This window comes from Bubalus kerabau, chromosome 15 (genome assembly GCF_029407905.1).
Source record: "Bubalus kerabau isolate K-KA32 ecotype Philippines breed swamp buffalo chromosome 15, PCC_UOA_SB_1v2, whole genome shotgun sequence".
NCBI classification, from domain to species: Eukaryota; Metazoa; Chordata; class Mammalia; order Artiodactyla; family Bovidae; genus Bubalus; species Bubalus kerabau.
Window position 1 is genome coordinate 20,695,455 of NC_073638.1, and position 17,116 is coordinate 20,712,570.

The 17,116-nt window shown below is 43.8% G+C and overlaps 1 protein-coding gene across 5 annotated transcripts in view; it reads right to left on the bottom strand.

The window, feature by feature from the left end:
* ARHGAP20 (Rho GTPase activating protein 20) overlaps nucleotides 1–16,558 on the bottom strand; it is a 222,257-nt gene extending 205,699 nt beyond the window's left edge. The window contains exons 1-2 of one of the 5 annotated variants that reach the window (XM_055547844.1): nucleotides 4,162–4,254; nucleotides 376–495 (exon numbers count right to left, since the gene is read on the bottom strand). Coding sequence is in view for 2 of the 5 variants with exons in the window: in XM_055547839.1 (XP_055403814.1) it covers nucleotides 13,336–13,440 (105 nt within the window). In the remaining 3 variants the exon portion in view is untranslated. Of the gene's footprint in view, nucleotides 1–375; nucleotides 496–4,161; nucleotides 4,255–12,899; nucleotides 13,158–13,335; nucleotides 13,651–13,819; nucleotides 13,954–16,380 lie in introns of those variants that run through there. The other 4 variants (XM_055547840.1, XM_055547843.1, XM_055547839.1 and 1 more) reach the window with 4 other exon arrangements.
* Nucleotides 16,559–17,116: the final 558 nt, after the last annotated feature.

Here is a 17,116-nt window from a genome sequence, read left to right on the forward strand (position 1 = left end):
CTCACTTTCCTCTTGCAGAAGAAAAGAGTACAGTGATCAAATCCAAAACCATAATGGTAAAAACAAAAACAAACAAACAAAAAAAACAGAGCGTATCAAATAAGAATAAAAACCAGGCCAAGGTCTGACCAGATTTAGATATACTGTAACATATTAAAGTCTACAATGGAAGCTGAGGTTCAAGACATTGACTGTAGGCATAGAAGAAGAAACACGGAAACTCTCCTAGGTATAAATTAGGACCCAGGTAAACGGGAAAAGCCACAGAGCAGCTGAGCTTTCCAGATCTTTGAAACATGAGCTGACATGGGCACACATACATTTCATTTTCAGAGTCCACACACACATGACCAGACATCCAGAAACAGGTTTTACCTTTCAGTTGTTCCATGTGACAGCTGTCTGTCAAATCTAGGTCAAGGCTGCTCAGCCCAGCACTGACGTACTGATAGGGCTTTTCTGCTGTCAGCTGGATATTTCTAATCTAAACCTGTCCTGGATAAAGAAAATCAAACTGAAACAAAATTATAAAACAGACTGGGCCGTGATGCCTACAAGACCCATTATTGGTGGCTGACAAAAGGCAGTTTCCTCTAACTAGTTTCCAATCTCCCACACTGTGGCCAAGTCTTCAGTAAGTAAACAAAAGCGAAGCATCACCCCACCCCAGGCTGCTTCAGTGTCTACCACCAAACTAAGCATTCACCTCGAAGGCTTTCTGTACACAATAGGACCTTAGAGTTCCTAGAATACTTAGGCACGAGTGATCTAGAACACTTGAGACAGCAACAGAACGGGAAAGCAAACTTTCACCTCGATGAAAGTGTATTTTAAAGATATTCAGTAAGTTCAAGCTACTTAATATAACAAAATAACACAAATTGGGTGATTTACATGGCACACACTTATTTTTCATAGTTCTAGAGGTTAAGAAGTCCAACGTCAAGGGGTCAGCAGATTTAGTTCTTGGTGATAGCTCTCTTCCCAGTTTGCAGACAGCTGCCTTTCTGTTGGAGCCTCGCATGGGGGACACAGAGAACAAGCTTTCTGGTCTCTTGTATGGGTGGTAATCCCAACATGGGGATTCTGCCCTCATGATCTCATCTAAGCTAACTATTTTCCAAAAGCCCCTGTCTCCAAATACAGTTGACCCTTGAGGGACATAGATCTGAACTGCACAGGTCCATTTCCACACGAATTTATTTCAATAAATATGTACTACAGTACTATACCATATGAGGTTGGCTGAATATGTAGATGTAGAACCATGGATAGAGAGTGTCCAATGTCAAGTTCTAAGTGGATTTTTTGACTGCATGGAGGGTGACAATGTCTAACCTCCACATTGTTTAAGGGTCAACTGTATTATCATACTAGGGGTTATGAGCTCAACCTTTGAGTTTCAGGAGACATGAACATTCAGTCTGTAACAGAGGTTATTGTCAAATACTCATGAGACTGAGGGATATGAGTCATGAAACTCCAAACTCCATCAAATCACACTAATAAAATGTACATATATACCTTCAAAGCACTGTGTATATGACTCTATGTACATATAAGTTATCTATAACCCCCTTTGCAGAGAACGCAATGGCAACCCACTCCAGTACTCTTTCCTGGAGAATCCCAGGGACGGGGGAGCCTGGTGGGCTGCCGTCTATGAGGTCACACAGAGTCAGACATGACTGAAGTGACTTAGCAGCAGCAGCAGCAACCCCCTTTGCAACAATGTCTCTTTGGGCTTCCCTGGTGGCTCAGATGGTAAAGAATCCTCATGCAATATGGGGAAGACCAGGGTTCTATCCTGGATCCCTGGAGAGAGAATGGCTACCCACTCCAGTATCCCTTGCCTGGAGAATCCATGGACAGAGGAGCCTGGTGGGCTACAGTCCATGGGGTCGCAAAGAGTCGGACACGACTGAGTGACTAACACTACTACTACACATATAAGAGTGTACACACAAGTATCTGACCTTGATATTATATACCAATTTTTGTGACACTGTATAGTTTATAACACGTTTTAATGTCAATTTAAATTGAAGTCCAGTATATTCTCAGCTACCAAAAGCTCCTAAGAAGGCAAGTTTTGTTATAATCAGTATGTTTGTTAAGTGGTATGTGGCCCTATAAGGCACAAGACCACGTTATGTCGAAAGAAACAGCCACCAAGTCCTGGATGGCAGCATGAGGACAGGGAAAGGATTCAGAACCCAGATTATCCAAGTTCAAGGTTTCCTTTTCTGAAGGTGCCATCAGCTGTCTCACTTCTCCCAGGCTACTAAACATATTCCACCTCTTGCCCTGCAGACCTTCCACCAAATCCTAAAATTAGAACAGTGAAGGGAGGGAAAGTGATAAAGTGCTTCATAACAACCTTCACTTCAGAACCAAAAAGCAACAACTGCACTACTTAGGAATCTGTGACTTGTGAATTTCCGGTCAATAAGCTACAACTCTCTGTGAGGACTCAATCTTCAAAGCTGATAATTACTTTTTACATAGATGTATAGAAATAAAATTTAATTTTCATTTTATAAAACACAATGTACTCTGGTCTAATATACAAATGTTAGAGCCACAAAAGAGTGAGTTTTCTTTTGCTATGTTAAAATGCACTACTGTGTTCACATCTTAAGTGAAAAATAACTAGGGAAGCAAGCTTTTTCTTACACTCAAGATTTATCGTATTAAAATGTTTACTGAGTTGAGAGTTTCAGCTACATTTCCCACACCCAATTTTCCATGGTGGAAATATCTAAGGCACAGGATTCAGTGCACCCACACATAACTTGAAATATAGTTCTATGAGTTTGGAGAACATGCCAAGTTTTCCAACAGCAAGCAGAACTGAGATACCAGCATGAAAAGAAGGTCTCCTGAAGAGGTCCTGAAATATGAGCGCCTTTTATAAAATATCTGAAAATGACAGGTACCAAAGCAAAATGACCACAAATTTCCAAAGAGATTATCAATGATTGTGTCCCTGATTGTCACTATTAGTCCATATTTATTATGAAGATTAATATTGTCAACTTATTATTATTATTGACATGTGTCAACATGTCCACAGCATGCCCAGGTTACGTATTATCTCTGGGTGTGTCTGTGAGGGTATTTTCAAGATGACATCAGCATTTGAATAAGCAGTCAGTAAAGTAGGTTTCCTCCCCATCATTCAGTCATTCATCATTCGCCTTTACAGAACAAGAAGTGGAGGAAAGAGGAATTTGCCCCCCTTTTCCGCCCTCACGGTACAGCCAGAGCATCTCATTTCTTCTGGTTCTCAGGAGAGACTACACTACCTTCCTCCCTGTGGATGGCAATCAAGGGACTCCTACCCCCGTCTGTTTCTCTGAAGAACCCTGACCAGTACCTTTATCTAATGGCAGTAGTGGACGTAATATTCAATGGTACACGGAGAAGGTAGAAACTCTGCTCTCCAAAGGGCAAAATTACCTCTCAGGAGAAAAACTTCTCAGATATGCTTTGCTCAACTGGTTATGTAAAATTCAAATCCACTCTCTCCTACATCTTATGTTACAATTAATAGAAAATGCATCTGTAGTCTAGCTGGAAAGAGAAACCGAGTTGGAAAATCTGGGTTCAAATTTTCAGCTCTGCTGCTTGCCACACACAGCCCTGGAGGGCCCTGCCTTTCCTCTAAGAGTGCCTTATTAACACCTACCATGCAGCTTACGTGTGTTACGTATAGTGAGGCATTTACTCAAAGAAGTTTCAAAAAAATTTCCTTCCCTCTTCCGTATATTACAAACGGTAAACTCTTATCCTTTTTTCTCAAGCTTCTACCTTAGAATATTTGATATTTATGACCTTCAAGGGTGACTGCTTTGATGATGCATGTTATGGATCAAATTATTAAACTTGTGCCCCCTAAATCCATATGATGAAGCGCTGACCCCCAATGTAATTTTACTACGAGGCAGGGGTCTCTGGGAAGTAATTAGGTTTAGATGAAGTCTTGAGAGTGGGGCTTCTCTGACAAGGTTAGTGCCTTTGTAAGAAGAAACCAAAGATATCCAACTTCATCTCCATCTGTCCCTCCCCGTCTTTCCCTCATCTCCCTCACCGCTTTTCTTCTCACTCAGTCTCCCATGTGAGGACACAACAATAATTGGAAGCCAAGAAGACTCTCACCAGGAACTGAACTGGCTGGCACCCAGATCGTGGGAATTCACAACCTCCACAACTGCAGGGAATAACTGTCTGTTGTTTAAGCCTCCAGTTGACTGGATTTTGTTACAGCAACCTGAGCTGAATAAGACAAATAGCATTCACTCATTTGCATGTAAATGTTCTTGTATTAAATCCAAGGAAATAAAACTCTTTTTATTGCTTTATAGGTACTTTCACCTGGTACCTGTGAAAAATTCCTGATGGCTTCTGCATTTTTTCGAAAGTGTTTTTATATATTTTTCTCCTTTGACCCATAAAAAACAACCTTGTGAGATATACAGGATATGGATTATTATCCCCATTTTACAAACAAAGAAACAAAAACAAAACACAGAAGTTCAGAGGTCACACCAGTTTAACAGAGGATGTTTCTGATTAAAACAAAATCTATTTCAGTTTTTGGTATTTCCAGACTGCTCTCAGCCAAAACAATCTCTCAGGTACCTGACTTTATGCCACTCACTTTGTGAATAACATCACAAAGTGTTCAGTAGGATACGGGCTTAACTATGGGCATAATATTTTTCTCAGTTCTAAAGAATAAAACCAAGTCTTACTCACCAAGATGTTTCATTCAAACCCCAGGGCAAGACACACACATGGCTTAAAGTTGGCTCTCAGGGGTGTTCTACCATGAGTTGCTATAAACACATTTGGACCCAGAGAATGTAGAAATAAAAGCCAGAATGAAGTGTATAATGGCAGCTGTTATACTTTTTAATGTTGGAGCTATTTTTAAATCCTTTTGCTTTGATTTTCTGTACCTGCAAGTCTCTCTTCCATCCTCAAAACCTATCTTATTTAAAGACTTTTCAATTAGTGTGTGAAACCAACGGGTCTGGGGACTTGAAAATTATAAAAATCATCATCCCTAACTGAAATCATTCTAATAAGTGCTGCCATTTCATTTCACAAAAACTGTTCTATTCAAACATGGACGTGCTCAAGGATATGTTATCCAGGATTTTATCCATAATGCATTATCTATTGCTGATATTAATATTGTATTCTAGAATCACACTTTTAGAAAATACCATATAAATCTACTGTCTATTCTTTTGAAGATCCTCAATTATGGAAAACTTTCTATTTTTGGAAACAGTCAAATCATGCAACTAACAAAGAAAGGTGGATGAACCAGCTAGGTGATCCTTCTTGAGGCTAAAATAATAAATGTAGCTATTAAGAGGCTGACTTCTTATACAGCATTTACAAACTAGGTCCTCAAACATATTATGTGCTTTGCTACCTCAGGACCTTTGAACAACTGCTCCCATTTCCTGGAATATTTTTATTGCATGATCTTTTTCATCAATAAAAGAGTTAAGCATGTAAAAAAAAAAAAAAAAAAAGCCTTCCCTGAAACACCCTAAGGGCAGAGTGGTCTAACTCCACATTCACATTTCTCGAAATCAGTGTCATGTTGGTTTCTTAGGTAACAGTTCCCACCATTTAATAAATCTGCATTATTGTTGTTCTTTTGTCTCCTCTCAATCTGTGCTGTCCAATACCTCTAAACACATGTGGCAATTTAAATTAATATAAACTACAATTAAGTAAAATCCACAAAAAAAATAAAAACTGGACTTTATCAAAATTAATGACTCAATCTTTGAAAAAAATGTTAACAGAACAAAATGACAAGACACAAAAAGGGAGAACATATTTATAAGTCACAAAAATACAATAAAGGACTTGATTCCAGAATATTTAAATAGGTTTCAACACTCAATAATAGAAAACTAACAGGCTTCCTTGGTGGCTCAGTGGTAAAGAATCTGCCTGCCAATGCAGGACATACGGTCTGATTCCTGGTCCAGGAAGGTCCATGTGTTGCGGGGCAACTAAGCCTGTGTACCACGTCTACTGAGCCCATTCTCCAGAGTCTGGGAGCCGCAACTACTGAAGACCATGTGCTCTAGAGCCTGTGCTACGCAACGAGAGAAGCCACTGCAATGAGAAGGCTGCATATCGCAACTAGATACTGTGTACACACAGCAATAAAACCCCAGCACAGCAGAAAATAATAACAATAATGAATTTTCATAAAATTTTTTTAAAAAGAAAGAAAACTAACAACTAAAATTCAGCAAAAATATTTGAATAGGCACTTCATTAACTGCAGATAACAAATGGATGACAGTAAGTGTACGAAAAGATGCTCAATATTGTTAATCACTCAGTTCAGTTCAGTTTAGTTCAGTTCAGTCGCTCAGTCGTGTCTGACTCTTTGCGACCCCATGAATCGCAGCACGCCAGGCCTCCCTGTCCATCACCAACTCCCGGAGTTCACCCAAACTCATGTCCATCAAGTCGGTGATGCCATCCAGCCATCTCATCCTCTGTCGTCCCCTTCTCCTCCTGCCCCCAATCCCTCCCAGCATCAGAGTCTTTTCCAATGAGTCAACTCTTCGCATGAGGTGGCCAAAGTATTGGAGTTTCAGCCTCAGCATCAGTCCTTCCAATGAACACCCAGGGCTGATCTCCTTTAGGATGGACTGGTTGGATCTCCTTGCAGTCCAAGGGACTCTCAAGAGTATTCTCCAACACCACAGTTCAAGAGCATCAATTCTTCGGCGCTCAGCTTTCTTCACAGTCCAACTCTCACATCCATACATGACTACTGGAAAAACCATAGCCTTGACTAGACAGATCTTTGTTGACAAAGTAATGTCTCTGCTTTTTAATATGCTGTCTAGGTTGGTCATAGCTTTCCTTCCAAGGAGTAAGCGTCTTTTAATTCCATGGTTGCAATCACCATTGCAGTGATTTTGGAGCCCCCCAAAATAAAATCAGCCACTGTTTCCACTGTTTCCCCATCTATTTCCCATGAAGTGATGGCAACAGATGCCTCTAGGGAAATGCAAATCAAATCCAAAATGAAATACAACTTTCTACCCTCTGTTGTTATTTAGTCACTAAGTTGGGTCTGACCCCTTTGCGACCCCATGGACTGCTTGTCTACCAGGGTCCTCTGTCCATTGGACTTCCCAGGCAAAGATACTAGAGTAGGTTGCCATTTTCTTCTCCAGGGGATCTTCCTAACTTAGGGATCAAAATAGCATCTCTGGTATCTCTGCATTGGCAGATGGATTCTTTACCAGTGAGCCACCAGGGAAGACCTTCTATCCTCTAGGATGATCAAAATAAAAAAGACAGATAATAAGTGTTGGTGAAGATGTAGAGAAACTGGACTTATACGCGCTGTTAATGGGAATGTAAAACCACTTTGGAAAAGAATTTGACAGTTTATTAAAATGTTAAACATACACTTAAATTATGACCCAGGCTCAACATTTAAGTATTTTTCCAAAAGAAGTGAAAGCACAAGTCCATACAAAGACTTGTACATGAATGTTCAGAGCAGCTTTGTTCATAGTATCCCAAACCAGGAAAAAAACAAAATAGCCATAAACAGGTGAATGGATAAACAAACTGTGCTTTATCCACATGATAGAATACTACTGAGTACTGATTTGCACACAAATAAAATGGGTGAATCTCAAAATAATTACACTGAATTAAAGAAGACAGACAAAAAGAATACATAGTATGATTCCATTTACATAAAATTCTTTAAAATGCAAATTAACCAATAGTGACAGAAAGCAGACCAGTGATTGCCTAGAAATTGGGAGGGGACAAAGGGATTAGAAAGGGACATGAGGAGACTTTAAGGAATGATAAATATGTTCATTATCTTGGCTGTGGTCATGGTATCAGAGTTGTATAATGTGCCAAAACCTATTGATTTATGTACTTTAAACATGTACAGCTTATTGTATGCCAAGAATACCTCAAAAATCTGTTAAAATTTTTTAATTGCTCAGTTGTACCAGCCACACATCAAGAGCTCAATAGCTACGTAACAGCTGCTGCTGCTGCTAAGTCACTTCAGTCATGTCCGACTCTGTGAGACCCCACAGACGGCAGCCCACCAGGCTCCCCCGTCCCTGGGATTCTCCAGGCAAGAACACTGGAGTGGGTTGCCATTTCCTTCTCCAATGCATGAAAGTGAAAAGTGAAAGGGAAGTCACTCAGTCATGTCCAACTCTTTGCGACCCCATGGACTGCAGCCCACCAGGCTCCTCCATCCATGGGATTCTCCAGGCAAGAGTACTGGAGTGGTGGGTGCCATCACCTTCTCCAACGTAACAGCTAGTGTCCATTAAATTGGACATTGTAAATAAAGACTAGTTTTGCCATTGTTGAAAGTTCCAGTTAACAGTCATGCTCCAGGGGTCAGCAAACTACACAACAGATTCACCTCTTGTTTTTCTAAATAAAGTTTTATTGGAATATAGTTATGCCCACTTATTTATATATTGTCTATGGATGCTTTAGCATGACAGTGGCATAGTAGGTAGCTGCAACAGAGACCTTATGATCTACAAACCTAAATTATTCACTATCTGGCTCTCTGAAAAGATTTGCTGATTCTGCTATAAATCATAAACCCTGAACAAGAGGGTCATATCTATTCCTGCTGACTGCTGTACATAACCCAGCTTATATTTAACAAGTACCTAATATATAGCTTTCCTGGTGACTCAGATGGTAAAGAGTTTGCCTGCAATGTGGGAGACCTGGGTTCGATCCCTGGGTTGGGAAGATCTCCTGGAGAAGGAAATAGCAACTTATTCTTGCCTGGAAAATCCCATGGACAGAGGGGCCTGGAGGGATACAGTCCGTGGGGTCACAAAGAGTTGGACACGACTGAGCGACTGACATACACATAATATGGAGCACTGTCCCAGGCATGGAGGCAGCAGCCTTGAACAACACAGAAAATGTCCCTAGTCTCATGGTGTTCACAATCTGATGAGCTGCTCAGGTAACACAACCAAGAAGGAAATAAGGATATACAAGGCAAGACTGAATACTGAGATAAGAATAAAACAAAAGGCACAGGGCATGACTGAGGGGCAACTTCCACTTGGGTAATCAGGACAGGCCTCTGGGAGAACCTAAGATGGGAACGACATGAAAGAATCAACACTGCAAAGATCTGTGGCAAAAAAAAAAAAAAAAAAAAAAAAAAAGACAACAGCAACACCAAAGCCTCAGAACAGAATGGATTTGATGACTCGATGTGTGAAAAAGAAGGCCCATGTGGCTGGAGAATACACTAACAAGGCAGAAAAGGCAGATGAGGTGAGAGGAGTAGGGAGGGCTAAAAAGAGAAGTTTCAATTTTATTCTAAATATGACAGAAAGCCACAACACGATTTTACACCATTAGAAACATGATCAATTTACATTTTTGAAGATCACTCTGGAGCTTCTAAATGGTGACTGGGTCAGGTAAAAACAAAAAAGGTGTTAGACAAGTTAGGGGATTTCTGCAAAGGTTATGAGAGATGGTAGTGGTTTGGCTTGGACTACAATGACAGCAGTGGAGATGAAGTGAAGAAATTCAAGGTATGTTTTGAAGTGACAGTGGACGAGCATTTCCGATGGTTGCTGTAGACTGAGGAAATAAATACCAGATTTTTGGCTTAAACAACTGGGACAAAGTAGTGTGAATTACAAACATGGTGGGAAGTACAAACATAAGAGCTAACATATGCTAATATTCACTCCATTTCACATTAACTTTTTCTATCTTGAGAGTTACATACTATTGTTATTTTCATTTTACAAATAGGAAACTGGAAAGGTTAAGTAACTGACCTAGATTTGAAGGCTAGTACAAACACAATGTAGACTTGAACCAGGTCAGTTCAGTTCAGTTGCTCAGTCATGTCCACCTCTTTGCGACCCTGTGAACCACAGCTCGCCAGGCCTCCCTGTCCATCACCAACTCCTGGAGTCCACCCATGTCCATTGAGTCAGTGACGCCATCCAACCATCTCATCCTCTGCCGTCCCCTTCTCCTCCTGCCCTCAATCTTTCCCAGTATCAGGGTCTTTTCAAATGAGTCAGCTCTTTGCATCAGGTGGCCAAAGTATTGGAGTTTCAGCTTCAACATCAGTCCTTCCAATAAACACCCAGGACTGATCTCCTTTAGGATGGACTGGTTGGATCTCCTTGCAGTCCAAGGGACTCTCAAGAGTCTTCTCCAAAACCACAGTTCAAAAGCATCAATTCTTCAGCACTCAGCTTGCTTTATAGTCCAACTCTCACATCCATACATGACTACTGGAAAAACCATAGCCTTGACTAGACAGATCTTTGTTGACAAAGTAATGTCTCTGCTTTTGAATATGCTATCTAGGTTGGTCATAACTTTCCTTCCAAGGGGTAAGCGTCTTTTAATTTCATGGCTGCAATCACCATTGCAGTGATTTTGGAGCCCCAAAAAATAAAGTCTGACACTGTTTCTACTGTTTCCCCATCTATTTACCAGGTCACCAAACTCCAAATTTCACCACACTGTGCAAAACTGCCTTTTCAATAGTAGTTTCTAGGAATATGAACCATATTCTAGACAACGGCAGTACCACTGGATTTTAATTTTCAGGATGACTAGTTTGAAAGATGCTACGGTTTTGCTTGTCCTTCAGGGACTATTAATTAAGATCAACTTGTTTTCATAAAGTAAAAGATGTAATAGTCTGCTATATATACTTTTCAAAGCACTTTCACCACTATCTTCTCTTTGATACTCCTTTTACAAATGAGGAAACTAAAGCAAGTGATTTCCTCAACATCACTCAGATAGTAACAGAGATAGGACTAAAAGCCAAGTGAACCCATTCCATAACTAGTCTGGCCAATAACATTGTCTTTAAAAAATGCTGAATATTCAGTAAGAAACACATTTTTCTCCACTATCCCAAATGCACATACATATACATAAATAAAACAGAGCAAAAAGTCATACAAAGCAATCTTTACCCTTACTACTGTGCCAATACTTTCTGTTCTATTTCATTTTTAAAAATGCTGACTGCAACTGACAATTTCAACAACACTGATCCAAGTCTCAGTAATTAACAGCAGTAGTACAACAGCATAGTAGACATTTTAAGAAATAAGTCTCATGATTCACTAGGACTACCAAGCACTAAAAAGGTAAGAGGAAACATAAAAAAGATCAATCTGCTGAGTATTTGGGATACAAGGAGATTGTGGTCCATGAGAGTGTAAATGGCAATGATTCTGAGTTACAATTTGGAAATTTTATTATAATTAATTACTATTGCTATGGAGGTCTCAAATCAAACAGATACACCTACTCACATTTAAAACAGGTAGAGATGCACATTTCTGGAAAAATATTAAAAGAAAATATATAATATTATATGTTAAAATATTAAAAGTAAAAATATAAAGAGCAGTTCTTCAATAAACACAAGTCTTCAATTTTACTTTTGCCCTAAAGGGAGTAAAAAGCTGTAGAAAGACCAAGCAGGCAAAACCTATTTCCTTTTTTAAAAAATAAAAATAAAAAGACTGGATTGATAGTGTGACAAATCATTACGTTTTATAATGCAGGACAAAAATGGCTTAAGATGCACAACAATCCTTCATTTATTGAACAAATACTTCTTGATTGGTCAAGCTACTTTCATGCTTTCTTGCTTAATTACCATTAGCCAAAAAAAAAAAAAAAAAAAAAAGATGAGATGTGTTCTGGCATACAAATATTTTATTTTCCCCGATTTCTTAAGTTTACAAGAATAAAAACTGCTTTTAAACTATGTTGATTACTGAATAGTCACACAATGCCAACCTAGCAAATTCTCTCTCTCTGCATATCTGAAGGGGAAAAGCGACAAGGACAAACCGCAGCCTCCGTATATCAAAGACAGAGCCAGCACCACAGCAGATACATCATCAAGTTCACTGACACTCCCTAGATGGCTCTGCAACAGGGTCAAGGTCCCTGGTGCTCACACAAACTTCTACACTCCGCACCAACCTCATTTCTTTTCTACTGACCTCCAGCCAACCCAGGATTCTGCTGGGCAAAATCATGAAAGGCAGTTAAGAGCCGGACAACGAGGGAGCCTGCGTAGCCCCTTAAGGTTCCAATGATACAAATGCATTGAAGCATTCCTCAAGATGTTTCTTAAGGATGACTTAGATTATCCCTCTAGTCCCAATTTTCTTTTGTTTTCCCCCAACAGAAGCTGGAAGGTCACCACCAGGACACAGAGCATAAACGGCCAAATATCAGAAGGGGCAGGGGAGGGGAGGAGCGAGAGCAGAAAAGGCTAGAAACACCCAAATCAATTCCTCCGAGAGCCAAGCCGCAGAGGCCGGCAGCTCGTGGCCGCTTGCACTTGCTGAGGGAACCATTCCAAAGAAACCTGACCGGATTGGAGTCAGCACGCCGCTCGGCGGCCGCGTTTATCCTAAAGGAACGCTACAAGTTGTTGCCCGCATCCTTGCTCCCGGCTTTGACAGGGGCCGCGCGCGCCTCCCGCAACCCGCCCCGCGGAGCCCCGGGGGCCAGCGGACGAGCGCAGGGTGCGGGCCCCACCGCCGCCGCCGCCCACCTGCCCCTCCAGTCCGGTTCCCAGTCGAACTGACCCTCCGCGTCCCCGGGCGTCAACCGTTAGCATCCCCAGCACAGCTGCAAAGGCTGACCACCGCCTTGCAGTGACCCGGGGTCATTCCGGGTCTCGTTCCCCGGCCTGCAAGCACCCCACCCGGCCGCCCCTCGCCCTGCAAAACCCCGCGGAGCGGCCGCGGGGCCGCGTCCAGGTGAGGGGCTGACAGCCCCACAGGCGCCGCTCTCCGGCCGCCTACCTTCCCAACGCGCGGTCGCCGCGCCAGGGCGGATCGCCTCGGCCCTGGCGATCTCGGAGAAGACCCCGTCAGGTGCCGAAGAGCGCCTGAGGGACCTCGGGGAACCCCGGGGCCGGGCACCCGGCGGGGCTGGGGAGGGCGATGGCGCAAAAGCGACCCGCGCGCCCCGCCCGAGGGAGGAGGGCGGCGGATGAGGACGGGGAGGGAGGCCGCCCCGCTCGCTAGGAGCCCGACTCTAGACACGACGAGCTAGACTGACACTAGACACGACGAACCCGGGGGTGCCGGGGTGACCTGGGGAGACGGGAAGGCGGGCATGGCCTCGTACAGACGCGGCGGGTCTCGAGCCTCGAGCGTTAAATACCCGCGGCGTCCGACCCGCGCAGCGGCGGAGGGCGCGCGCGGGCGGCGGCGGGGCCCCGCTCGGCGTCCTCACCTTCTTCGTGCCGGGGCCGCCTGCGATCCGAGACACTCCTGTCAGGGAAGAGGAGCGCCCCGGCTGTCCCCCTAGAGTCTCCTGCTGGGGGGACATCGCTTCCATGAAGAGCACTTGAGAGCAAATCCCAGCCCAGGAGGAGGTTACGCGGGCATGTCCGCGGGACGGCGGCCGGACAGGCGAGGGCGCGCGGGACCGAGACGGGCGGCCGCGCTCAGGCGGCGAGCCGGGCTCCGGGGGCGAGCCGCGCGCCTCCCGTCGGGGCCATGTACCGCCGCCCGCGCTCGGCACCAAAGCTGCAGGTTTGGCGCGGCGACGGCCTGTCAGCTCCGCGGCCGCCCCGCCTCGGGCCCGCCCCTCGGCGCCTGGCGCCCAGCGCCGGGCCCGCCCCCGACCGCGGCCCACACAGCGCCGACCCTTCCCGCGGCGCGCCAGGGCGCGCGCCCTCCTAGATAATATATTAGGGAACGGGCGACCGACTGACCTTCTCGGTCCGCGCCTACGAGTGCGGTCAGCTCACCGGGCGGTATCACGAATGCGGGCCTCTAGCGCGGACGCGCGCCTCTGCAGGCGCTCGAACCACTTGCACCCGACTCCATCCCTTCCCGCGCCGCGGCACCGCGTGCGGCGGCGCGGCTGTGGCGACCTCAGCCTGAACGGAGGAGTGGCGGCGATTCCCGCCTCGCTCTCGGCCGACAGCGGCGGGGTCCCCCGCCCCTTCCCCGGCGGGGAGGCCGGGGACGGAGGCGCACGTCGCTGAGGGCCGCACAGTGGAAGCCCGCGATCCCGCACGCTAGCCTGCTCCCGGACCGGCGCGGGTTCTGCAGCCCCCGCACGATTTGCACCCCGGCGGCAGCCCCCGCACGATTTGCACCGGCGGCTTCCGCTGTCTGCGGGCTGCAGAAACCCGGGCATTCCAAGCGTGTAAGCTCAATTAAGGAAAATGCGGCAGAGAGAGGGCTCTGAAATTTGGCTTAGCTGTTGAGAAGGCTACAATATGTGGAAGTGTTTATCAGATATCTGCGCTGAGAGCATAACTTCCTGTCAGCCCAAATAGTGGCAAATTTTTTAAAGGCCAGAGAATAATCAGAGGGAAGGGATTTGGAGCTTACTCGGGCTGAGTTGAGCACTGCCGTACTTTGCAGGACTGGCTGACTAGGGAGGCTGGTTCGGTAGGTGGCATTCTTCCCTTGGAGTCAGGACTCCATAAAGGATGGTTTGGTGATGAAGGACGCAGCTCGAGGATACTAGCTTGTGGAAGAGGTTTGTTTTTGTGGTAAGAAAAAACAGAGGTTCCTGCCGGATTGGGCTGTTATCGAGTCAGATTATAGAAGAATAGGGTTCTGGCCAGCTCTGTTCCAAAGCAAAAGTTGCTGTCCAAAACACACCCACACACTACCATCACCACTAACCCCACAATTGTTATTGTGGAAGTAAGGGGAGAAAATAGTCCAGTCCATTTTATGCCTTGCACATATCACATTGTTTAAAGTAGGCTTGTTACACTGGCTTTGTAAATCACACACACACACACACACACACACACACACACACACATATGTAAATTATACACACCCACACAGACACAGATTTTCAGGGTGACTCTGCTGCTTAGAGCCATGTCCAGACAGGGCTTTGCATTCACCCTTGAGGTTTTTTTGGAATTTTACACTTTACACTGCAGAGGGTTTTGCAGCTCTTTTCATTCCTTGTTGAAATCATGCTATTATGATTCCTATCTTGCATGGGTGATTTCAGTTTTTCTTACTGTTTCATTTTTTAATTTCAAGAATTAAAAAATATCTAATGTAAGTTACATGTTATGTTTAAGGCTTATTGTCTTCTAGAGAGGAGGACTCTTTGTTGTTGTTGTTCATCCCAAGTGCCTATAGCCGTGTCTGGCACATTAAATGTTGATTCAATAAATGAATGAGACACAAAAGGGATATGAAATAGATCCAGAAGAGCCAGGCTAGACTTGATTATTTCACTGAGTGTGTGCTCAGTGGCTAAGTCATATCTGACTCTTTGCAACCCCAGGGACTGTAGCCCGCCAGGCTTCTCTGTCCTTGGAATTTCCCAGGCAAGAATACTAGAGTAGGTTGCTATATCCTTGAAACGATCTTTCCGACCCAGGGATCTAACCCGTGTCTCCTGCTTGGCAGTCAGACTCTTTACTACTGAGCCAGGAGGGAAGCCTCATTTCACTGAGAGCCTTGTGTATTATCAGGTGTTTATTTTGAGATATATACCTCATGCTCCAAATCAAAGTAGTATTTATATTGCATATAAGTAAGTAAGTTAAATCGCTCAGTCGTGTCCGACTCTTTGCGACTCTATAGACTGTAGCCTACCAGGCTCCTCTGTCCATGGGATTTTCCAGGCAAGAGTACTGGAGTGGGTTGTCATTTCCTTCTACGGGGGATCTTCCCGACCCAAGGATCGAACCCAGATCTCCTGCATTGTAGGCAGACGCTTTACCGTCTGAGCCATGAGGGAAGTCCTTATAGTGCATATATGGGAAACCTACTTTACTTCTTACTTTCTGAGTGCTTTTATTTCAAAATCCATTGGTTTTGATTTGCATAGAAAACCATCCTACCCTTCTCCTGTAAGGAGTTTGGAGGGAGGTCTCACTTCCTAAATAAAATTGAGTTTGCTCAGATTAATATGATCACCAGTGTATTGATTGAAGAACACAAATCAGATAATACCGCTTCTCTGCTAAAACTTTCTTTGGCTTGCTGTGTCTATGGAATGAATTTCAAATGTTGTACTACAGATGTCAGTACAGTTTGAAACCCTTGTCCTCAGTAGTTTCTTTTCTCATTTCTTACGCCTTTTCACCTCTCACCCTTTTCTCCCTCTCACTGAACTTATCTTGACCTCTCACATCTTCATGACTTTGAACGGGCTGTTCCCATTGCCTGGGAAATTTTACTTCCATATTTTCCAACCTCTTGCTTTAAACTTACTTATCTAGTGCAGGGTGCATAGTAAATAACCAATGAATATTTGTTACAGAAATAAATCTTCAACACTTACGTTAATCATTAAATCAGGGAAATCTTCCTGACTTGAGTCCTCTTTAACCTCCACACACCAATCACCACACACACAAGTTAAGCAGTAGTAACAGATAATGTTTATGGAGTGCTTACTTTATACGACACCGTGCTAAGCATTCTACACATACTGAGTTACGTAAATCTTCATACAAATCCTACAGGGTAGATTCCTCACACCTTACTTTGCAAATGGAGAAACCAAGCCACAGAGACCTTAAATAACTTGTTAAACAGATGGTAAGTAGTGAAGCCAAACTTGGAAAAGCTGGGGAATTTGCTTCAGAACCACTTAACCATTCCCTTAACCACTTGGCTATACTGCCTCTCCTGTGTATGGTTTCTTCTCTCTCTTTTTTTTTTTTTCTATTTCTCTTCAATTTTATTTATTTTTTAAAATTTTATTTTGTTTTTAAACTTTACATAATTGTATTAGTTTTGCCAAATATCAAAATGAATCCACCACAGGTACACATGTGTTCCCCATCCTGAACCCTCCTCCCTTCTCCCTCCCCATACCATCCCTCTGGGTCGTCCCAGTGCACTAGCCCCAAGCATCCAGTATCTTGCATCGAACCTGGACTGGCAACTCGTTTCATACATGATATTTTACATGTTTCAATGCCATTCTCCCAAATCTTCCCACCCTCTCCCTCTCCCACAGAGTCCATAAGACTGTTCTATACATCAGTGTCTCTTTTGCTGTCTCGTACACA